The sequence below is a fragment of the Sceloporus occidentalis genome, unplaced genomic scaffold (assembly GCF_023333645.1).
Source record: "Sceloporus occidentalis isolate IW3139 unplaced genomic scaffold, rSceOcc1.0.p SCAF_2, whole genome shotgun sequence".
In the NCBI taxonomy this organism is placed as follows: Eukaryota; Metazoa; Chordata; class Lepidosauria; order Squamata; family Phrynosomatidae; genus Sceloporus; species Sceloporus occidentalis.
In genome coordinates, this window is record NW_028316982.1 from 240,177,727 (window position 1) to 240,202,629 (window position 24,903).

The following is a 24,903-nucleotide window of genomic DNA, read 5'->3' on the forward strand; positions in this document are numbered from 1 at the left end:
TTCACGCTGCCTTCAGGAAGGCTCTCTCAACCCAGTCATGTCATAAGTCAGCTTTTCTTGACAGTGAGTTGACAGTGTCCTTCAGGCACACACACGCAGACCCCGAGGGCAGTGCAGCAGTCCGTCTCTCAAGCCAAATTCCAAATTTTGGGGTGGGGGCCATTTGCATCCTCATGCGAGGATCCTGGCCCTTAGGCCCTAGAAGGCTTTCTTTGGGCATTTGGGGTCTCAGCATCTCCCTACTGCTGGCCTATTAGGCCTGCCACCCCGTGATCAGGACTCATGTGATTCCATGATGTGTTTTTGGTGGCTGCAGGAGCTGTTTTGCTTGTCTGCTACTACATCCACTACCAAATTGAACGCCACCTGTGAGCATGGCACAACAGGACCCCAGAAAAATGTAAGATGCCCCTTCCCTTTCCTTCTTCCTTTTCCTTCTCTCTTGAGGCCTCTATCTGCCTCGAAGGAGGGGGTCTGGTGAAGGATGGGGCCTCCGCTGCCACTGCTTGCCATGCTTTCAGCGTGGCATTGGCAATCTAGGTGTGACGTCCCCAAGGGCTTTCTTGGAAGGTTTGTGTAGAGAGAGGGTTGACTTTGCCTTCCTCTGAGGCTGAGAGAGTGAGACTTGCCCTAATGTTTTCTGATTGGTTCAGAGGGGGCTTGCCTTCACCTTCCCTTGAGGCTGAGAGAGTGTAACTAGCCCAGTGGGGTTTTTATGGCCATGCAAGGGATCAAATCCTGGTCCTCCTCCACCATTGCCTCTTGGGCTGCTCCCTGGCTCACGCTGCCTCTGGGGTGTGAGCTAATCCTCCTATTTGGTGTCGTCTGCAAATTTGATAAGTATGCTCCCAATTCTGTCATCCATGTCATTGATAAAGATGTTGAATAGCACTGGGCCCAGGACAATTTTTTATTTATCTTTTATTTACTGCATTTAAAGGTTGTCAGAGCAGCTTACAGAAATAATAATAATAATAATAATAATAATAATAATAATACAACGTCAGGAGAGCCAAAGTTTGGGAACCGTTGATATAGGGGCACATTTTGTCTCGCGTTTTGGCCTGGGACATTTCAATCGCATTTCAAACACTGCACCTGAGGTAATGGCTCATTATTCCCCTCAGGCGCGCATGCGCATGGCGCTTCTGCGGCCTCCTTTGAAAGAGCGCCCTCTGCCGGGCTGGCTCGGGAAGGAACGCGCCTTTGTGCCATTTTTGAATAAAGGGAGCCGAAGTTCGAAAACTTCTTGTCACGTGACGCTGCTCGGTCCCCGCCCCCTCGCTCTTTCCACCTGCAGCGCTCGTTTTCTCTCTCTCTCCTAGGCAATAAGGACGCGGCGGTTCTGCGCCTGCGCGAACGCAACCATCATCATGGGAGAAAGGGGGGAAGTGGTGGACGCTGAGGGGGCTATTCTCGAATTGGAGCAGGAGAAGGAGATGAAGTGAGTCCCTTTCGGCAGGAAATTTATGTCCAAGTATTCCTTCGTTGTTTTAGACTGACACCCTGCCTTTCCTCCATTTGGCTCTTCAATGGATTTTGGACTTCAGCTCCCAGAATCCCAGGCCATTGGCCAGCGTGGCTGAGGCTTCTGGGAGCTGTAGTCCTAAATCCTCTAGTTTGGGGACCACTGCCTCAAGGGATCATAAATGGTTCCCTCCTCTGTACAACAGCCCTGTGAGGAAGGCCAGGCCGAGGAAGAGAGGGGAGGAAGGCAGAGAGGGAGGGGCTTGCCATGGCAGTTAAAACAGTGTCAAACTTGTTATTTATTATTATTATTAGCACAAACATAGCATACAGTTCTGAGTTACCTAGACATCCTTTATATTGCCATTAATTCTCTCATTTAAACAGACAGCCAGCATTGCCTGTGCTGTACTTCCTAAGACTACTGAGTTATTCCCATTTCTTTTAACTCTGACATTTCATTTATAATAATAATAATATAATTTATTTATATTCCCCCTTTTCCCGAGGGAATCAAGACGGATTACAACACAAATATAACAATGAAATATCACAAGAATAAAATCTCACAATTATAAACAACCCCATATCCCAACCCTCCCCCCATCGTAAAAATGATCGCAGATGCAGGTTTTATTTTAATTTTCAAACTATGACGTATGTGCCTTTATTTAAGGTTTTATTTAAGGACACTGAAGCTTCCTGCGTGGATTTTACACTGGGATGAAATTAAAGAAGTCACTTTCTCTTGTTCAGTAAAAAGAATGTCTACTGGCTGCACTATTCAAAGATATAGCCATGTTAGTCTGTAGGATCAGTGCATAGATCTTGTACATCTTTGAGTCTAACTGAAAGAAAGGAATTGGCAGCATGAGCTTTCCTAGACTTCAGTCTACTTCCTCAGAGGCATTTGGCTGTACCTTGAGCCCAAACAGAAACCAGAATTACTTTCATAAATGATGGGTAACTGTTTATAAAAATTATCACTTACTCTTAACTAACTTTATCTTACACCACAAGATTGTTATCATACATGAACATATAACTATGCCCATTTATTATCCCTTTCCTCTATGTTTTTCACCCTTTATAACAATTTATAACAGCCTCTATATCTAACTTAGCACACAATAATTAACACCATCTCTTAACTAATAATCTTTCTTTATTCCTTTATCAAAGCAGTAAACATATCTCCCTTTTCTTCTGATTGGATATAACATTTCCAAAGGTTCCATTCCTTATAAAATTCTTCTACAAGGAGGTCAATATATCTATTTCGTAACGATCAAATAACTTAAGCCTGCATTCTTCCACTTTAGGGATTTCTTCTTTCTTCCAGTATTTTGCAAATACCATTCTTGCTGCCACAATTGCATGGAATAAAAACAGTCCAGCCCCATCTTGAATAGGCTGAGTAAATCCAACTAAGGCTTCATCTGCACCGCTAAAGTAACCTATTTTGACACCGCTTTTAACTGCCACGGCTCAATGGTGCAGAATTCTGGGAACTGTAGTTTTGTGAGAGATTTACCCTTCTCTGTCAGATTGCCCTGGGGCCACCACAAACTACAGTGGGCCTTCCACATTCTCCATGGCTGGGGATGTCAGACCTTTGTGAAAGTGGGGAAACTGCAATTTTTATTTAAAAAACCTTTTCACCTCTCTAGGAATCTCTAGGTCCTCCAGTACAACTCTATGGTCAACATCGGCCAGGAGTTGGGCACAGAATTGCACTGAAGGTCTTAGAAATGCATAGAGAAGTCTTCTCTCTAGGAATCTTTTAAGGCCTCCTGCGCAATGTCTGGTGGATGTTGACCATAGAGTTGCAGTGAGATTGCTAGACAGAACATATTAATCAAATCTGTAAATAACCAAATCTGCAAAAGTCAAAGCCACAAATGTGGAGGGCTGACTGTACAATTCCCAGAATTCCCTAGCATTGAACCCTAGTAGTTAAAAGTGGTGTCAACCTGGATTATTTTTGCAGAGTGGATACAGACCCAGATGCTGGAATTCATGAGTGAATGTTTGGGCTAAGTTCTCTCTTATCCATCTTCCATCTAGACCTGAACTGGTTTCATTTTAGAGTCACTTAATGTCCTACTCTTAGAGTGATCAACACACATGCGTGAACCAACCCATCATGTTGGTAAAGCTGATCAACTTGATGGCAACTGTCTGAAGATAAAATGGCCTACCTATAACATCCAAAATCCACAGAACAGTGATACCTTTACTGGGCCAGCCAAGATGCACAAAATACATGATGCAAGCTTTCAAAGCTCTACTAGCTTCTTCATCAGGCAAAAGCATTAACAAAATCATATGAGATCACACAGGGAACACACAGAGAGGGAACAAAGCAAGACTGATTGCATAGGAGAAGATTGTTTTATATGTTTGGAGTACAGTTGGTCCTCTATATCCATGGCTTGAAAATAAAATTCAAACTCAAACCTTGATTTGTCATTTTATATAACAGGCACTATTTTTACACACCATTATGTATAATGGAACTTGAGCATCAACGGATTTTGGTACGCATGCTGGGTCTTAGAACCAAGTCCCACTGGATACCAAGAGCCCACTGTAGTTTGTTAGCAGTACATTAAAATAAACTCATTAACATTACAGTGTTTATGTATTGCAGAATAAAGAGTGAAATAACATCTGAAAAAAAATGAGAAAAAAGTTATAAAATGGCAGTGTTAGTCACAGGCCTCCCATTTTCTCAAGGTGTTGTTATTGTGTTGTTCTTTGGAGGAATATCTGTGCAAGAGGGGGTCCCTCTTCTTCCTGGCCATGTGGCACTGGGAACAAAGCAACCCAAAGTCCAGGAGATAAAATTTTAATTCCATTAGTTTCATGGCTCATTATTAACTGGATCTCCCAAGTCCCAGTCCAGTTTTCTAACCGATATCGCATGTTGCCTCTCAAATGCTTGGTTTCTGACTGGGAGATGCAGAGAGCCCCAAACTCTGGGCTGCGGGATGAACTCCACGGTGTCTTTCCAACAAGAGGTGAGCAGTTGTCTGCTGAACAGGTATCTCTAATGGCCCCATGCTAGACCTCTGGACCTACTGTATATGCTCAACTATAAGCTAGGGTTGCCATAACTCAGGACCTCCAAACCGGGAAAAGTGTAGGACAAAATTATGAAATGTAGGACATTTTTTTTTTAATGGAGCCTCCATTTTTAAAAAAACGTGTCCTACATTTCATAATGTAATCGCTGGTGGCCCCACACGCTCCTTCCCGGCCTCTGCGGAGGCCTCGGTCTCTTCGGAGACCGGGAAAGAGGGCGCGGGGCCGCTGGCGATCGCCAGGGCCTGCCCTCCTTCTCGGCCTCCGAGGAGACCGAGAAGGAGGGCGCAGAGCCTCTGGCGATCGCCAGGGCCTGCCCTCCTTCTCGGCCTCCGCAGAGACCGGGAAAGAGGGCGCAGGGCCGCTGGCGATCGCCAGGGCCTGCCCTCCTTCTCGGTCTCCTCGGAGGCCGGGAAAGAGGGCGCGGGGCCGCAGGGAGGCGGGGAGGGTGGTACGGCCGCGCGCAGGAGGCACCGCCTCCCCCTTCACCTCGTCCGCCCAAGGCCTCGCTGTTCTCCTCTTCCTCCGTGCGGCCATGCGAGGTGGAAGAGGAGGGCAGCAAGGCCCCACAGATTGCAGCGCAACCCCGCTGCAACCGGGCTTTTCCCGGGTTTTGGCGGCACCCGTGACGTGAGCAGGCAGGTGCCGCCAAAACCGGGAAAAGCCTGGTTGCAGCCGGGTTATGGCAACCCTACTATAAGCTGACCTCATGCATAAGTTGAGGACAAGTTCAAGGACTTTGATATGACCCATTGAGTCGAAAGTAAAACCGAGGGGCATGTAAGAAAGGATGAATCTAAAGTGTGAAGCAAAGGAAAACAATGCCAAAGAATTTACAAAATTCCAGCAGGCATAACTTTTTGTGCTCGCCCTAGAGACTGGATGGATGAAAAAGTAGAGGTGGGTCAGTGCTTCCAGGATATATTAGACTCTTGCCTTTCACCAAGGGGTGTTTCCTTTTTATATATAAGAGGTAAAGTACAGTACATACATTGACCCGTGGGCCGTAGATAAGTCGACTCAGGTTTTTGGGGTCAATTTTTTGACTAAAATTTCTAGACATATATATGAGCATATACGTACAGTATTTCAAGGAAAGGCAGTTTTTCCATCTGAAATGTACTTTGCTCCTCCCCCTTCCAACATATTCCTCGTGCAGCAATTTGTACAAAGAACAACACTGCAATAGTTTTTAATTATATGTCATAGTAATAATTTAACTAGTGATTAGAAAAAGGCATCACACTGCTAGCTCAGGGAACCCTGTACATGTATGTATGTGCCTCCAAGTCACTTGTCAGCTTATGGAGACCTCATGAATTTCAAAGGATTTTCTGAGGCAAGGCAGGCTTTTGCCAGTTGCTTCCTCTGAAATATAGTCTACAGCATCTGGTATTCATTGGCAGTCTCCCATCCAAGTACTCACCAAGGCTGCCCTTGCTTATCTACCAAGATTGGAAAGGACCTGGTGCCTTCAGTAAACCTGACAACAGCCCTATAGGACAAAATGAAATAATTAGATGGGGCTGAACAAGAAGTTGCCTGAGACCTGGTTAGCCTAACAATGCAAGTTTAATTGAAAGTAAGCCCTGTTTTGTTCATTAATCTTTGGATGGAATTGAAACCCGAAGTCTAAAACAACAAGGAGTCTTGTGAAGCCTTAAAGACTCACAAGCGTTATGTGGTATAAAGACCCATGTGCTCCAAGCCCACCATTTTAGGTGTCTTAAGATTCGAGTTCAATGTACACTTATCTGGGAGTATGTTCTGCTGCATAGAATAACACTTGTTATTGTGTGCCTTCAAGTCAAGTCTGACTTAGGTGATAAGTGAAAACTCCTTGGCAAGGAGGTTTGCCATTGCTGTAATCAAGTTTCCATGGCTGAGCAGTGATTTGAATTCTGAGGCCATTCACACTACATTAAAGCACTATTAATCCATTTAACTGCCAGGGTTGCATCCTTAAGAATTCTGGACTTTGTAGCTTGGTGAGGCACTGGAGCTCTCTGACTGAGAAATGCCCCTCACTAAACTGCCAAATCTAGAATTCCATAGGATGGAACCATGGCAGCTAAAATGGAATCATAGTGCTATAATTTTGTAGTGTGGATGGCCTTCTGGTGTTGAACAGTTTTAATTTGCTGCTACCTGGCTCCTTTGCTTTCAGAGTCTGTCAAACTCAGGGTTGTATCCTTGCCTAAAAACAATGGAAGACTGTCGTATAAAACATTGAATCAGATGTTTAATAGCCATGCATAATTATGGAAATGCTGTTAACTTTATGTTAATCTGTATTTTGCTATGTGTTCGTCCTATTTTAAATTGGGTGGTATGAGTCCTGTAGCCAAAAGGGGATGATAATATAAGAATAATCAATTAAAATACTAGGATAGTAAAAGTACATATGGCCTCAGTAGGCGTGAGAGCTCAATAATCCAAATATCTTGGGACTTGCAAAGTCTTAATGTGGGTCTTGCTCAATAGCATGAACTCAGATCACCATCTGTCTGCTTCAGCTTAGCACTTGGAAGTCCATTTTCAGAAAATACTGGGTGAGGCAGGAATATGTTGTTTGTGCTGACAGCTGCTCCACAGCTTTATAGGCTCTGCAAATTAGAGTCGTTGAGAAGTGCTTGGTTGTGCTTTTAAACATATTTAAAGAATCCTGCAGAAACAGCATGGGGACGAATTTGGCTGATATACTGAGTCCTTTTTCAATAGCAATTTGATTCCACTTTATGAACTGTGGTTCTAACCTGTAGAAGCTTGGGATTTGCAATTTAGGGAGGGGTACTTAGAATATCTGTCAGAGGGCTCTAGTGCCTCATCGTTCTGCACTCATCAAGATTCAGTAGGATGCAGCTATAACAGTTAAAGTGGAATCATAGAGCTATAATGGTGTAATGTAAAAAGGCGTCATCTTGTAACTACCGTATTCCATGTGTGTAGTGGTAGTGAATGTGAAGGAAGAAAATGTCATCAGAAATGGAAGGCTGTTGGTTCCAAGCAGCTCATTTCTGGAGTCACAGAGCTCTGGTAAAGCTTAATCAGCTAATTTTTATGCCACAAGATGGACTACTCTTCAAGCCAACCTTTCACCTGGGTCCAAGAGCACCCCAGAAACTTGTCATAGGTATAGGAGAAATAGACTGCTCAAAACCAGCAGCCTTTTTCTGCTGAAAATGACTTCATCTGCCTTCCTTTGCTGTCTCTGTGCTATTTTGGAAAAAGTACAACTTTGTTTGTAATGATAACTAAATCCATAAAATAATGATACCTGTATTGGCGAATCAAAATGCAGAAAATACATCATGCAGGCTTTCAAAGCCTCGCTGCCTTCTTCATCAGGCAAAGATGTTAGAAATCATACAGAAGAAATGTGACAATGTTAGAGTCACAGTTATAATGCATGTGCAGATACATGAACAGAGTTCGCCTACTGGATTCCAGCCCCAGATATGGGAAATGCAAAGATCATTTACGTGTGCTTGTCAGCATCACATTTTAAATGTCTGTTGTGATTGTGTAACTACTTTCTTGTAATGCAGAGAAATGCTAGAACTGTCAGTGTTTGAAATGAAAAATACAGTAGCACAGCTGGAAAAAAGACTCACCAGTGTTGAGGATGAAGGTAAGAGAGTATATCTAGACTTATAAATAAAAAGCAAATTATTCTGTATACATTATCAAGAATCTTCAGGCACTGATGTTGAAGCATGTATCAAGCACAATTTGGAAAGTTAGGCGGGTTACAGACCGCCATTAAAGTACACGTGGAGCGCGTACTAGAGTTAGGAAGGGGCAGTGCCTCTGCACCCCCTAACACTAGTCCGCGCTCCGCGTGCACAAAATGGCGGCGGCCATGTGGAACGGCCGCCGCCATGATGGCATCATGAATGCGCTGCCATCGCTCCGCGTGAGGGCGCTTAATGCGCCCTTTCGGCGGAGCAGGAAGGAGCTCTGAAACAGAGCTCCTTCCTGGTTTGCGTCGCTGGTGCAGCCGTGTGAAAGCTGTACCAGCGACGCAAATCAGAAAGGGGCTGAGCAGCCCCTTTCTGGGAGTCCCTGCTGCTGTTGGGGTGTCCTTGGGGCTTGAAGCCCCAAGGACACCCCTTTCCAGGCTGCGGGGAAGTGGCCTTTTGCCGCTTCCCCGCATCCTGCAAAGCGGCGGATCGGGGCCTCGGAGGCTGCCGGTCTGGCAGCTGAGGCCCCGATACAGCGGGGAAAGGGGCGGGTGCAGGCCACCGCTTTTCGGTGGTCTGTAACCTGCCTTACTTTTCAAAAGCCCCTTTTCTCATTAGGATGAAGAAGAATAACTCATTATATGTCTTGTTGTACAGTCAGCACCCCATATCAACAGATTGTGCATCCACAGATTCAAACATCCATGGCTTGAAAATGTGTTTTAAAAATCCGAAAAGCAAACCTTGATTTTGCCATTTTATGTAATGGGCACAATGTTGTTGTTGTTGTGTGTCTCCAAGTCATTTTTGACTTATGGCAACCCTATCATAGGGTTTTATTGGCAATTTTCTTTAGAAGGGGTTTGTCATTGCCATCCTGGGGCCCTGGTGGTGCAGTGGTTAAATGTCTGTACTGCAGCCACTCCCCCACAAACCACAAGTTTAATACCAGCCAGGTGCTCAGGCTCAACTCAGGCTTGCATCCTTCTGAGGTTGCTAAAATGAGTATCCAGCTTGTTGGGGGCAATTAGCTTACACATTGTAAACTGCTTAGGGAGTGCTTAAGTGCACTGATAAGCGGTATAGAAATGTACTTGCTATTGCTATCCTCTGAGACTGAGAGACTTTCCCTAGGTCACCCAGTGGGTTTTTATACTCCAGCAGGGAATCAAGCCCTGATCTCCAGAGTCATAGTCCAACACTCAAACTACTACGCCACTCTGGCTCTCAGGCACAATTTTACTACCCTATATATAATGTATATAATGGGACTTGCACATCCATGAATTTAGGTATCCATGGGATCCTGGAACTAAACCCCAGCAGATACCAAGGGCCCACTGTACTGCTCATTGCTTTTCCTTTGCTTCCGGTTATAAGGGGGGAAATCTGCAGATGGATAATAGAATGCCATGGAATTTTTAGACTCTGTTAAAAATTACTCCTTGCCAGTGCTGTGATGTGGTAGTCAAGGAACAGCACAGTATGAAGGAGTCCTCCTTGATTCCCAGATCCCTTTCAGACTAGTCCAAAACAAAGTTTTTCCATCTCTGCTTTAGAAATTCTGACTTGAATCAAAGCAGGATAATCGTACAGTCACTATAAACTGAAGCCAGTTTGACAATTCATAACACCACTAACAATAAGGATAACAACATTCATGTATTTTTTTAAGACAATGAATGGAAAACCAGATATGAAACACAAATAGAATTGAACACACAGTTGGAAAGACAGATTGGACTTCTCCAAGGAAAGATGGAGCAAATTCGTGGCAGCCCAACCGGTATGACTTAAGTTTTTTCTTTTAGTGTTGTGAATTACTGCACACAGACATTTGTAATTGCACCGTGTTTCTCAAAAGACGTATGTATTTTTTTCGTATTTGTAGACAGACTGGCTTCTATTCGCACCTTTGATCAAATGCACATGGTAAGTGTAATGACATTTAATTTAAAAATATCTAGAAATAGTATTATGTAAGGGAATATATATATATATATATATATAGAGAGAGAGAGAGAGAGAGAGAGAGAGAGAGAAAGAGAACGGCAAATAGAGTGGAAGTTTGGCAGTATTGCATCACATCTTTCTACTAGTATTTGCTTTGTAGCATTGTGGATGACAAATACTTTAAATCTCTTTGATGATTTTATCCTTGAATTATTACACTATTTTGACTTACTTTTGTAACTTTATAGCTGCTACTAGTAGTGTTACACTATTCTGGTAAAAGCAGCTAGAAAAGCGTATGTGTACTAGCTCCCAGCCCATGTTGAAACTCCATAGCCTTGAGGTGGTCCTCTTACAGGCCCAGCCAGTGTTGTCACTAGGGTTGGCTGGTCTCACCCATTGCTCATGGTGTCACCCCCATGGACCTCCCCCTGTATCAGGCCATACAGAATCCTCAGTACAGTTGGTACTCCATATCCATGGATTCAACCATCCACTGATACACACACACACACACACACACACACACACACACACACACACACTCTGAGGGTCCACTGTAATGTTTTTTGTACTCATGTTACTCATAAATGGTAATTCCTGTATATCACTGGTGATAGTGATAATGGCAATAGTAGTGACATAGCTCCCACATTGAACGTATCTTTCAATGGCTCTGGGATAAAGAGTTGGGGGCATATTTCTTTCACCTGTAATTGTTAATACTCTTAAATTAAGGCAAGGATGGACAGCCCTGGGAACACAGTTGTCACTCCAGCACCCACCACAGGTCAAGCACAACCCTAATTGCCTCAGAATTGGAAAGGCAGATTAAAAACCTGAAGTCACATCATCACCATACCCACAAGTTTTGCATTTCTATAGCTGTTCATATAGTCTGATCATAATGGTCCTTCCTGGGCAACAATTCACTCCATGCATCTGAGGAAGTAGACTGAGTCTACGGCCTGTTACAGACTGCCAAAATAAAGCTGTTTCGGGTCTCTTTGGAGGTATGCTGTTTAAATGATGCATGCACCCTAAGAATCTGGAAGCTGCACCAAATCTGCACTCCAGTGCTTAGGAATGGAGTGTGGCTTTGGCGCGACCTCCGGACTCTTAGGACCCATGCATCATTTAAATAGCATACCTCCAAAGAGACCCGAAGCAGCTTTATTTTGGCAGTCTGTAACAGGCCTCTACAAAAGTTTACTGTACAACTTCTTTCACACAGGTCTTGGTAGTTTCAGAGGTGCTACAAGATCTCTTTGCATATGGATATTCCAGACTAACATGGCTATGTCTCTGAGTTTCTGTCTAGATATATTATGATTTTGATTTTGGTGGGTTTGTTGTTGTCCTCCCCCCCCCCCCCCGGAGTTAGAGATGCATTGTGGCCTTAAAATGGGTCTGGGGTCACATGATAGGCACTTATCCCACCCCTGGCATAAAGTAATAAGACAACCTTGTCCAACCTGCAGTTCTCCAGATGTTTAGGACTACAATTCCTGTTACCGCCGTCACCACCATTGCTGGAGTGGCTGCAGCTGAAGAGGATTGTAATCCAAACCACCTGGATGCAGGAGAGGAAGGCTATAATAAGGAAAATGTTTAGGTATCATGGGGATGAGCATATTGGAGTCATCATGGAATATTTTATGGTAATGAAGATGCTTGGATGATGAATGAGGGAAGAAATTAGATTTAAAAGGCACAATTGCTGTGAAAGGTCAGGTCATTACTGTTTGTTCTGCTGGGGATACAGCTTTCTCAAAGTTCCTTTTGGCTCTGTGCCTTTTATAGTCCACTCTTACCTGAACATACTGATTTTTCTGAGAATATTCTTTTGCCATGGCTTCTTCCTGAATGGAGCGATGGAGCAGAATTGACAAGCATGGATAGAGACAATAGGATACAACAGATAGACATAACAGAATGGGCAACTGTATTTGTGCCTGTTAAAATTGATTATTGAGACTACACTCTAATATCAAGGGCATCTAAATGGCATTCCTCTTGTGAGTGAGCTCTATTTAATTGGCAAGTTATTTTGTATATTATATGCCTTATTTTATAATTATAAAGCAATCTAAATGCACTCCCTTTGAAGCATGCTTTACTGCATTGTGAAATTTGCTTTCTGCAAAATTAGCCAACCAGTGTCCTTTCATTAAAAAAAGATTGCAGGAAATGTACAAAAGTTCTATTCAGCAATTAATTTTCTACATTAGCAGGAGGAACTTTCATCTTTTTCTCTCAGAATGTTGCCTTCATCAAAGCAACCTAATAGAGAGAGCCTGGTATGCAAATACACTGATGAATACTGTTGAGCTTCAGCTCCACAGCATTCTTGTTGAAAATAGCTACAGGTGTATCAGTTAAAGTATAGTTGAGATGTCCTGTTCTTTGTAAGACTAGATCCCACACCATGTTTGATACGGGGAAGCTACTGCAGATGGGTTCCAAATGAAGGGGAATGGCTCAGGCTACTATATGGTTGAGATGTTTCTAGTTTTTGAGTTTGCTTGTTTCCTAGTTAGGAAAGAACTAATTATGACCACAGTAATTTGCATATCTCACAGTGGGTTATGAAGACATCAAAATAGTGAAAAGATTTTCTGTACCTTGGCACAGTCATAAATTCAGATGGAAAATGTAGTCAAGATATCAGAAGAAGGCTAAGACTTGGAGGGGCAGCTATGAAGCAATTAGATCAGATCTTGAAATGATATATCATTATATACCAAAGTCTTGTGAAAGCTGGACAGTGAACAAAGCTGACAGGAATATCAACCCATTTGAAATGTGGTGCTGGAGGAAAGTTCTCTAGATATTGTAGACTGTTAAAAAGACATATGAATGTTTTCTAGAGCAAATTGGGTATGAAGTCTTCCTAGAAGCCAAAATTACTAAATTCAAGCTATAGTAAGTTTGATGTATCATGCAGTGACGCAACTTACTTGAAAGTAATACTCAACAAAGTAGAAGGTGGCATAAAAAGAGGAAGATAGCACTATTCAATCAAGGAAGCCATGGACCTGAGTTTGCAAGACCTGAGCAGGGCAGTTGGTGACTTGCGCTCTTGGAGGTCACACATTGCTAGAGTCACCTTATAAAAACCCACCAAACAGTGATACCTTTATTAGCCAACTGAAATGCATAATATACTTGTTGCAAGCTTTCGAAGCTCCACTGGCTTCTTCCTCAGGCAAGATGTTTACAAACCAAACAGGAGAAAAAAAATCAGAGATGTTAGTAAGATGCCTGCATTTTGTTGTTTCTGTCCTTAGTTAAGATGGTATGAGGAGGGTAAATTTTGCAGGCTGGCTCCTCCACCTTCTAGTCATGTAGGAATTGGGAGTTTAACAAAGTCCAGGAAACTTAAAGTCCATTTTCATATCAACAGCACTCTTCTTTTGCAATCCAATCTTTCCCCATTCCTGTGAGGCCATTGTCTTCTGCCTACAAGAGGCATCTTGTAAAAACTTCTAAAAAAGGAGACTCCACCACTCTCCAGGACAGGGTTTAAAACATGAAGTTTTTCCCTCAACAAGGAGTGATTTAACAGGATATTAACAGAATAGCGTATGGTCTTTGGCAGTCTACTTAACCACCAAAGATGTTGCAGATATATTGAGGTCCATGTTCCTTCCAGATGAATGTATACCTCAACTTTTGAGTCCCTCTGTATGATAACAGAATTCCCATTGCCCACCCAAACAACCTTCATAAGCCTTAATCAATCAACTCTGTGTTATTCTGAATTGACATACAATATGAGACACAGAAACATCCAGCCGCTATAATTTCATTTTTACATTCAGCTCTTAAAGAGGTGAGTGGTTTACCCATGATGACCACTGCTTCTCTTTTAGCCCTCAAGTAATTTCTCTTCCTGGTTCTAATTCTAATCAGTTGTTCCTCATTATTTTATGTTCCTTCTCTGTGGGAAAATGTTTCCTCTAAATTTTTCATGTGGAGAACATGTGCCCAATCGTTGGCTATGCCTAGGAGTTACACATCCAGCAGTAGGTTTCAAACTTAATTTCTCAAGTATGCAACTTTCTGAGAAATTAATCAATCACCTAATTGATTTTAAACTTCCATTTGTCTGTTGTTTTTTTAAACAGGTCATAGCGGATTTGGCAGCCCTGTTTCTTAATGTCTGATGTGTAGGAGGGACTTAATGCTTTATTTAGAAGTGAGGGAGGATTATCTGCATATACTCAGTGGTTATCATTACTGCTTTACCTGTTTCAGGTTCAAAGCTGATAAAAAGTAGGTCCTGAGGCTGTGTTCATATTTTCTAGGGCTTGTTGTTATCCCAAATGAAGCTGAGTGAAAATACCCTTATTTTGAGGAGGACATTCCTTATATAAAGTAGTGGCTCTTGTTCCAAAGTATCTAGATACTGTATGGTGAAATGAATATTTTCTTTCTTATAAAATCACTGTGAAGAGAAAAATGAAATGCCTCTGTCAAAACCCATCTGTCAAAACCCATTGTTGTCTGCAAAACTATTGCCTTTAGACTGCTTTACACCAGAAGTGAGCAACATCCCCCTGCTGTCTATTTTGCCTCTCATCCTTTGTGTATGTATGATACATGTGTGTCTCAGAGATCAGTGGAGATACAGAAAAGATCATTTTGAATGTAAGAAGGCGGCTAGCATTTTTATAAAGAAATCAAATTATGAGTAATCTGTCCAGTTTCCCAGGGTGGAAAGTCTTACTTACAATTATACTTGTGGGGTGGTATTCTAGTTTATCCTGAAACTGACGTTGATGTCCCCCCTGATGTTACAACAGACATTGCAAGGAATGTGGTGGGACTCTCAGTATCTCTTTACTAAGTCACTGATTATCTATGATTTACCCCTGAAGTGACTGAGAGCCTATACAGACCAGCACTTTGTGCCAGCCTGTGGGCAGAGCCAGGGTGCAGCATCCACATGCTGGATGCCCTAGCCCCATCTCCAGGATGCCATTTTCGTGTGTGCTGGTCTACATGGGACTTGCCATCATGATGTAATTCTGGTGCTGCATCTACATGATGCAGCCCCGAAGAGGCATCATTAAGCCACACCACTGTGGCTGTGGCACCCATTGGAGAGCTCAAAAAGGAGCCGCTTTTGGTGGCTCCTTTTTGTGCTCTCCAGAGGCTGGATTGGGGCCGCGGTGTACAGTTGCCGCAGCCATGATCTAGCAAGTAAAGGGGCGGCAGCATGCCACCTGAGTCTCCCTATTTAAAGACACCTTGTTTCCCGTACCGACTCAGCCAGATGCACTGTGCCAGTTCCTCCCAGTATGATCTGGAACCCGCTTGGAAGAGTTACTATATTTACTACAACTCACATACAGTCGGCCCTTCTTATACACGGATTTTTTATACACTGATTCAAGCATACACGGTTTGAAAATGTTCCCAAAAAGTATAAATTTACCTTGATTTTCCATTTTTATAAGGGACACCATTTTGCTATGTCATTATAGTTAATGGGACTTGAGCATACACGGATTTTGTTATACACGGGGGATCTTGGAACCAAACCCCAGCGTATAACAAGGGTCCACTGTAATCTCCCAGGCACTTGAGGGATTGATTCTGAGACTTGTACAGTTGGTCCTCCGTATCCAGAGTCTGCATTCATGGATTCAGCCAAACATGGTTTGAAAATATTCACACAGACAAATTTCAAGAAACAAAGGCCTGTTACAGACAGCCAAAATAAAGCTGCTTCGAGTCACAGTGGAGGTATGGTGTTTCAATGATGCATGCGTCCTAAGAGTCCAGAAGTCGCACCAAAGCCACGCTCCAGCTCTAAGGACTGGTGTGTGGCTTTGGTGTGGCTTCTGGACTCTTAGGACGCATGCATCATTGAAACACCATACCTCCACTGTGACTCGAAGCAGCTTTATTTTGGCTGTCTGTAAATGACCAAAGTTTTTTGTGGGTTTTTCGGGCTATGTGGCCAAACCCACAAAAAAACCATGGATGCCAGCCAGGAAAGCCTTTGACTTCACATCCAAGAAACAAACCTTGATTTTTCTGTTTTATGTAAGGGACACCATTTTACCACACAATTATATATAATGCAACTTGAGCACCCATGGATTTTGGTATTCATAGGAGTCCTAGAACTAAATCCCAGCAGATACTGAGGGCCTACTATATTACAAAAAGAGTCTTGTGTGTGTGCCATATTGGCTGTGGTATTCAGGGAATTGTATTCTAAACAGGCAACTTCATGAACTATGTCTGGAATGTATCTTAGGAAAACTTACTAGCAGGAAAAAAATAGCCAAATAAATTTATTGTACTCTTTAAACATTGACCACCAGGGGGCACTTCACATTTTAATTAGGCCCAGGATCCTAGTTTTGGATGATTTATCTCCTGGAATAGTTTGGCTAGATATTCAATTTATTGGGCTTAACCTAGGCAAGAAAGCCAGGTACTTTTCAGACTAGTTGGTTTCAGAGAAAACAATGGAGCTTAAAATTACTGTAGCATTGCCTTAGTGACACATGTTGTATTTGTTTCATGTCTGGTCGAAGAATGTCTTATCTTCAATTCTCTCACAAGTTTTATTAGAAACAAAATAAAATTCAGAATAACTAAGACACGACTTTCATATCAGTGGGGGGGGGGGACACGTATCCATCAGTCACAGCCTCTTTGTTAAAAGACAGCTCATTGATATCTTGACTGATGGCAGAAGGTTCTACCAGTATTAGTACAAATTCTCTCTCTGGAATTTTGCATGCCCTTGTTCTCTTTAATTTCCACTAAGGAAACCTAATATAGGTTGCACATCTAAGCATTGGCATCATAAAAGCACCACAATTATGACCATAATGTTAAAATATGTAATTAGGGCAGCTAAAGATGCTATCTGATAGGGTTCATAGGAGAGTACATTTGTTCGATCTATGACATGATAATTGCATTTGACTTGAAATGGCAGGTTGAATAGATTATGGCGGCTTCATGGTGACAATCTATTTTCATAATATGTCAAACATCTGTGTCTATACCCCATGCAGAAAGGCAGTGTTAATACGCCAAATTCTGGGAAAAAGCAAATTGTGCAGTTCCTTTTGGAAGGCTTTCAAAATGTAGTTTACATTTAAAGAGAAATGCTGTTTTCATTGCTGATTCTGCAGTCTGCTATATCAAACAAAATAGGATTACTCTGTATGCTTATAATTTTTAAAAACTGGAAGCAACATGCAGCAAAAAACCTTCTTCTAAACTTAAAATTGTTGACCAGTTGTGTTACATCCACAGAAAAGGAGAAATAAGGGTTTGGTAAATGTATTATTCCCTGCAACGAGAGAGATTGGTTCATGCCAAGAATAGATATGGTACCAAGGAAACAGACCACAGCTTCTGATGCTCTTGTTTGGCCTATGCAAATCTAATCTGGGACTAATTTGTAGGTAAACATTTAAACATTGTACCATTAATAGTGCTATTTACCTGAGCTGTGAGACATTCCAGAGATTGATATCCTAGAAAAGGGAATATCTGAAGACATTTATGTCATATTTGAATATATTTTGGAATATACAAGGTGAATAAACATGAAGGCAATCAGTTTGTCTCTTGTATTTTACTCTTTTCCCTCAGTTTCTAGAGAAAGGTGTTCTGCATCTCCAAAACCCCAAAGATGAATAACTGTGATTCTCCATTTCTTTTGAGCAGCAAAAAAACCATAATCTTTTCATCATTAGTTATGTTGCTGGCGATTGTAGGTTGGAAATCTACACTTATGGGTAGTCCTGGAGTTATTTACCTCTGGCTGATGCCTTATAGTGCTCTCTGTTTCATTTTAGATTAGTTTCTCTGTCTTACTGTTACAATACCTGCCTCTTTTGTTTTTCCTTATTTGTTGTTGTTAATGTGTTGTCCAGTTAGCAACCCAATGAGTGAGAAACCTCCAAGAGTCCTGATGAAGTCATGCACACTGAGGGCTGTGGCTTCATTGATTGAGGCCTGAAATAGACGGGCCAAAAGGAGCAGCATCTGGCTGCTTCAGGGCCATGGCGTGCAGATGATGCACACCCCCAAAGTTGCTGCAAGCTGCTCCGAGGCTGCCTAAGGCAGAACAAAGCTGCTGGCAAAAGGAGTGGCGAAAAACTGCTTTTGCCAGCGGCCCATTGGGGATTGTGGCAGCGGCCTGCTTTGAGAGCAGGGTGTGTGGTCATCGTAGTCACCAGTCAGTTACAGATGGAGCGGCCACTGGCCGCCCCTTCATGCCTGTGTGCTTTGCCCCAGTCTATTCACCTGTAATGTGGTCTTCTTTTCCTACTGAGTCCCACTTTGCTATTGTTGTCTTCTCCAATGAGTCATGTCGCCTCATGATGTGACCAAACTAGAATAGCCTCAGCTTGGCCATTTGGGCCTCTAGGAAGACTTAAGTGTGATTTGCTCTTAGACCCATTTATTTGTTTGTTTGTTTATTTGACAGTAGAAAACTCCTCCATCACTACATTTCAAATGACTAGGGTTCCCCTCCCCCATCACATTCTTCATTGCACAGCTTTCTCAACCATACATAGAAATCAGAAATACTATGGCATGGTTGATCCTGAATTTGGTGACATCATCTTTACATTTGATGATCTTATTTAATTACTTCATAGGTGCCCTTCCAAGACTTAGGAGTGAAACAGACTGCCCCAAAGGGGCAGCCCTGGAGCTGCTTGCCCTGGAGCTGAAGCAAGCACATGTCACAGACCCAATCTTCCATGCCACTAGCCTAAATAGGAGTGGAGAAGATCTGCTCCTATTCAGGCTGGTAAAAGGCCGCCTTAGACAGCCCCGGCACTACTCCAAGAAAGCTTATGTGTGTTCTGGGGACAAGAATGATACTGTAATGAACTTTGCTTGTAAATAAATTCTGTTTCTTTGTTTCAACAAGTAGTTGCCTGAAGTGTGTTAAAAATAACATCATACATGTTACCAAGCATATATAAACGCTACCAAGAGAGACCTTTTCTTAGTTGGGACACTTCAGATAGCGGGTATTTAGTTGTCGCTTAATGGTGCCAAGCTAATGGGATTTTAAAAGCCAGAGTGCCAGCATCTGAGGAAAGTAGTTGAGTGGGTGAGAGTCACCTCACCTTCACATATTGGTGGCGGTAGTGGCACACAGTGAAAAAGAGTTAAAGGTTTTAAGAAATTATGGCAGTGTCTTGTTGTCACCATGACAGCAGCTTACAAATTAAACTTCAGTTGATACCATTTACAATTAATACAATTAAATACAATTAAATTGTATTACAATTTAAGGTAATTAAAACATCTAGGCTTACACTTTTTGGGTTAGTCTGAACTAGAGTAGACCTATTCAATCAATTGTTGAACAGTGAGTCAAAACATAAGTAAATCCCATTGATTCCTATGGATTCCCTGCTTTATTTAGGATTAACCGTAGGCTTAAGGCGATAAAAGATAAAATGGAGTTCAAGTATAAATAACATTAAAAACAATGTAAAACATACAATTAAAGGTAACAAAAACAGCTTTCAGAAATCAGCACTATTAAAACACTAAATTAAAAACTCTGTCTTTAAAAACATTCAGTTGTCATAAACCTGTCAGGATAAAAAAAAAGTATTTGGAAGGACAGCAAAGTTGAAGCCATTGTTCTTGCTGTATGCCTTCAAGTCATTTCTGATTTATGGTGACCCTAAGGCAAACTTATCAATGAATTTTCGTGAGTTGTTTCTTCAGAATGGATTTCTAAACCCTAGGGGCAGTTACTGAGAAGGCACTATCTCACACACACTCTGCCCAAGGCCAGTGCACCTGTGAAATGCTCTTCTTTTGAGGATCTCAGTGCCCAGGGAACCTCATAGTATGAATTTAGGCTATATATTTTACTATTGTGTCTTGGTGACACACATAGTGAACTAACTTGTAATGACAGAATTTGTTCTTAGACACCATCAAAGATCCGTGATGTGACAGAGAGGCTGACAAGACTCCCTTTCTTTTGGTTCATGTGGGAACCAATGATACTGCAAGGCACAGCCCTCAGAATATCATAAGGGATTATGAGGCTTTGGGTAGGAAGTTGAAAGAGATGGATGCACAGGTTGTCATCTCATCTCTTCTCCCAGTCAACAGGCATGGTCCAGGAAGGGAGAAGAAAATAGCGGATGGTTTGGATTCTTGGATCATGGACTGAGGTTCCATGAAGAATGACTTCTGACAAGGGATGGGTTGCATCTCACGCCAGTTGGCAGAAACGTTCTTGCCAATAGTCTCAAGAATTTGATCAGGAGGGCTTTAAACTGAGTTATGTGGGGGAGGGAGACAGCAGGGATGGAGAAAATAGCCAAACTGTCATAGAGGGAACAAGACAAGCAGTGTAAGGACCCAACAGTGAGAGAAAAAAATGTTTGCACAGGCAGCAAGTAAAGGGAGCACATGGTCTTAAATGTATCTACACTAATGCACAGAGTATGGGAAATAAGCAAGCTGAACTTGAACTCCTAGTACAACAAAGCAAATATGATATACTAGGCATCACTGAAACCTGGTGGGAAGAGTCTCATGATTGGAATGTAGGAATAGAGGGGTATAACAATTTCAAGAGAAATAGGCCAAACAGGAAAGGAGGAGGGACATTTACACCAGTGAAGAGATCCAGGACATCAATCCTGGAAGCCAGGTGGAGAGCATCTGGATAAAAATTAAAGGGGAGGGAAACAACAAGGATGTTATTGTGGGAGTCTACTACAGACCCCTGAGTCAGATGGAGGAATTGGATTATGCCTTTCTAGAACAGATGACCGCGCACTCAGAAAGGAGAGGTGTAGTAGTGATGGGTGACTTCAACTATCCTGATATTTGCTTGAATTCAAACTCAGCCAAATCCTCAAGGTCTAGCAAATTCTTCACTTGCCTTGGAGACAGTTTCATTGTCGAAAAGGTGGAAAAGACAACAAGGGGGGCAGCTATTTTGGATCTGATCCTAACCAACAAGGATGACTTGGTTAATGGAGTGCAAGGGAAGGGATCCTTAGGTGGAAGTGACCATGTTCTCCTGGAGTTTGTTATACAATGGAAAGGAGAAGCCAGGCATAGTCAGACACGCCTTCTAGATTTTAAGAGAGCGGATTTTAGTAAACTTAGAGAAATACTGGGGGTGATCCCATGGTCAGGAATACTAAAAGATAAGGGAGTTCAAGATGGATGGGAGTTTCTCAAAAGGGAGATACTGAAGGCACAATTTCAAACAGTTCCAATGAGGAAGAAAAATGGGAGGTGTCTCAAGAAACCAGGATGGATGACTAAGGAACTTTCAGCTGAGCTAACTTTTAAACAGAGCATGTATAAGAAATGGAAAAATGGGGAAATCACCAAAGAGGAATTCAAACAAATAGCAAGCACATGTAGCGGTAAAGTCAGAAAAGCTAAGGTGCTGTCCGGGAAAGCAGCCAAAGAGCTGATAAGGCAGCTAGTTCTCAAACAAACAAACCCCCTACCAGCACAGCAAAGTCAGTGTAAGCTACACAGTCCTGGAGATTCACAGTAGTTCTACCAAAAGGGATTACCAAGAGAATTGTCAGACGGTCCGAGGTTCAGGGTAACAGATAGGCAGGTCGATAAAGCAGTCCAAGGTCAAGGTTTCCGGGTAGTCAAGACAAGGAGCCAGAGACAGAGTCTTTCCTCTAAAAGAGTCAGATATCCACTGGCAAAGAACCACACATGCTCCAGGTGCTTAAGAAGGCAAGGAGCCAGCCTTCAGCTGTGTCTGATTACGAAGACGCTTCTGATAAAGCCTCTGAGATCTTCGAAGGCCCTCTCTTTCTGCTCGACGCTCATTGAAGGTAGGCACACTGCCCAGATCCTCCTCCATGTTCACAGCCTCGGCACCAGGCAAACTTGACTGCTGAACCTCTGGAGGGGCCATAGACTCTGCTCCAGCAGAACTAGGGCCAGCCTCTGGCTCCTCCATTACAGGTTCAAGTCCTAGGGGCTCTGGCTCCTCCATTACAGGTTCAGGTCCCAGGGGCTCTAGCTCATCCTCTGAGTCCTCCAAGCCGTCCTCCAGGCTGGGCATGACAGGCGCAGAATGAACTCAGGCTTGCTAGAGAGATTAAAAACAATAAAAAAGGGCTTTTTGGATATGTCCGCAGCAAAAGGAAGAAGAAGGAAATGGTAGGGCCACTCCGGGGAGAAGATGGCAAAATGCTAACAGAAGACAGAGAAAAGGCAGAATTACTCAACACCTTCTCTGCCTCAGTGTTCTCAGAAAAGGAAAAGAGTGCTCAACCTGAGGATGATGGAGCAGAAGACAGAATAGGGGAATTTCAGCACAGAATAAGTAAAGACATAGTAGAGAAATACCCTGTTAATCAAACTGAATTTAAGTCTCCAGGACCAGATGAACTACATCCAAGGGTATTAAAAGAACTGGCAAATGTAATATCGGAGCCCTTGGCAATAATCTTTGAAAACGTCTGGGGAACAGGAAAGGTCCCAGCAGACTGGAGGAGGGCAAACGTTGTCCCCATCTTCAAAAAGGGGGGAAAAAGAGGATCCCAACAATTATCGTCCTGTTAGTCTGACATCAATACCAGGAAAGATTCTAGAGCAGATAATTAAACAGAGAGTCTGTGAACATCTAGAAAGCAATGCCATAATCACAAAAAGTCAATATGGGTTTCAGAGAAAGAAGTCATGCCAGACAAATCTAATCTCTTTCTTTGATAAAATTACTAGCTTGTTAGATGAAGGGAATGCTGTGGATATAGTATATCTTAATTTCAGTAAGGCCTTTGACAAATTTCCCCATGACATTCTTGCAAACAAGCTTGTAAAATGTGGGCTAGACTTTTACATGGATTTGCAATTGGTTGACTGAGCGAAGCCAAAGGGTGCTCAACAATGGCTCCTTTTCATCCTGGAGAGAAGTGACCAGTGGGGTCCCACTGGGGCCAGTGCTATTCAACATCTTTATCAATGACTTGGAGGACAAAACTGGGGGCGTACTTATCAAATTTGCAGATGACACCAAACTAGGGGGAGTAGCTAATACCGCAGAGGACAGGATCAAAATTCAAGATGACCTGAATAGACTAGAAAGCTCGGCCAAAGCTAACAAAATGAAATTCAACATGGAGAAATGTAAGGTATTGCGCTTGGGGTGGAAAAATGAAATGCACAGATGTAGGATGGGGGACACCTGGCTGAATGAAACTACATGTGAAAGGGATCTGGGAGTCCAAGTAGAATACAAGTTGAACATGAGTCAACAGTGCGATGCAGCAGCTAAAAAGGTGAATGCAATTTTAGGCTGCATCAATAAAAGTATAGTGTCTAGATCAAGGGAAGTAATAGTGCCACTATATTCTGCTCTGGTCAGGCCCCACCTGGAACATTGCGTCCAGTTCTGGGCACCACAATTTAAAAAGGATGTGGAAAAACTGGAGAATGTCCAAAGGAAAACGACTAAAATGCTGAAGGGTCTGGTAGCCATGCTCTATGAGGAACGACTTAGGGAGCTGGGGATGTTTAGCCTGGAGAAGAGAAGGTTAAGAGGTGATATGATAGCTATGTTTAAATCTTTGAAGGGATGTCATATTGAGGAGGGAGCAAGCTTGTTTTCTGTTGCTCCAGAGACTAGGGCCCGGAACAATGGATGCAAGCTCCAGGAAAGGAGATTCCACCTCAACATTAGGAGGAACTTCCTGACAGTAAGGGCTGTTCAACAGTGGAACAAAGTCCCTCAGAGTGTAGTGGAATCTCCCTCTTTGGAGGTCTTTAAACAGAGGCTGGATGGCCATCTGTTGGGGATGCTTTGATTTGGATTTCCTGCATGGCAGGGGGTTGGACTGGATGGCCCTTGCGGTCTCTTCCAACTCTATTATTCTATGATTCTATTATCACCAATTAAAAATATGCACAGAGTAGTTAGTGAAGGAATATATTCCCTTAAATAGAACTTGCACTGAAGCTTTCTAGCAATAGCTTTGGCAGCAAAATACTGCTGTTTGCTCTTTTGTTTATTCTTTAGCTCTTTGAGTTTATAATTTCTTGTCTCTCAAATGACATGGGATATCCACTGGTAAATATTTGTTTCATCCTTCAGTGACAGTTATAGTTTGCCTTGTCAAATCCCAAGTGAGTTTAGTATGACAGTTGAGACTTTTCATGCCTGATGTTTTTTCATCCTGTCTTCACTACAAAGATTTTTCTCCCAATTGCTTTGAGGGGGGAAAACCCATTGAAAATTTAAAAGAAATGTTTGTACTCCAAATATAAGACTTTTATTTCTACCACTTCCATTTGACATTGAGGGTATTGTACTGGTATATATGTGTGTGCATGTGGACTCTTGAAATAAATGTTAATAAATAATATTTGTTTAATTTTTTTAAATGGAATTTTAGCCATTGGGCTGTGGGTACTGGAATAAACCTACAACATTCACTATCAGAGCCATACTTCATTATTTCTTTTTCTTGAAAACTGTCCCTATGCCCCAACCATAGTCATTCTAATTCATTGGCAAAACCAAATCTATTTGTGATTATTGTAAATACCTTGATACTGACTTTTACCATAACAATTTACAACAGTGAATTCTCCCCATTAGTGTTAGTTTATGGAGGAGATGTATATTCAGGTTAAGTCCACTGTATCTGAAATGCTTGGGACCAAAAATATTTTGGATTTCAGATTTAAAAAAAAA

The 24,903-nt window shown here is 42.4% G+C and overlaps 1 protein-coding gene across 7 annotated transcripts in view; it reads left to right on the plus strand.

Moving 5' to 3' along the window:
* CCDC169 (coiled-coil domain containing 169) overlaps positions 1 to 24,903 on the plus strand; it is a 51,045-nt gene continuing 26,142 nt past the window's right edge. For 2 of the 7 annotated variants that reach the window (XM_089508197.1, XM_089508196.1), the window contains exons 1-4: positions 1,236 to 1,444; positions 8,103 to 8,185; positions 9,913 to 10,023; positions 10,102 to 10,169. In XM_089508197.1, coding sequence (XP_089364323.1) covers positions 1,374 to 1,444; positions 8,103 to 8,185; positions 9,913 to 10,023; positions 10,102 to 10,169 — 333 coding nt within the window. In that variant the 5' untranslated portion in view covers positions 1,236 to 1,373. Of the gene's footprint in view, positions 64 to 347; positions 401 to 1,235; positions 1,445 to 4,435; positions 4,491 to 8,102; positions 8,186 to 9,912; positions 10,024 to 10,101; positions 10,170 to 24,903 lie in introns of those variants that run through there. The other 5 variants (XM_089508199.1, XM_089508195.1, XM_089508193.1 and 2 more) reach the window with 4 other exon arrangements.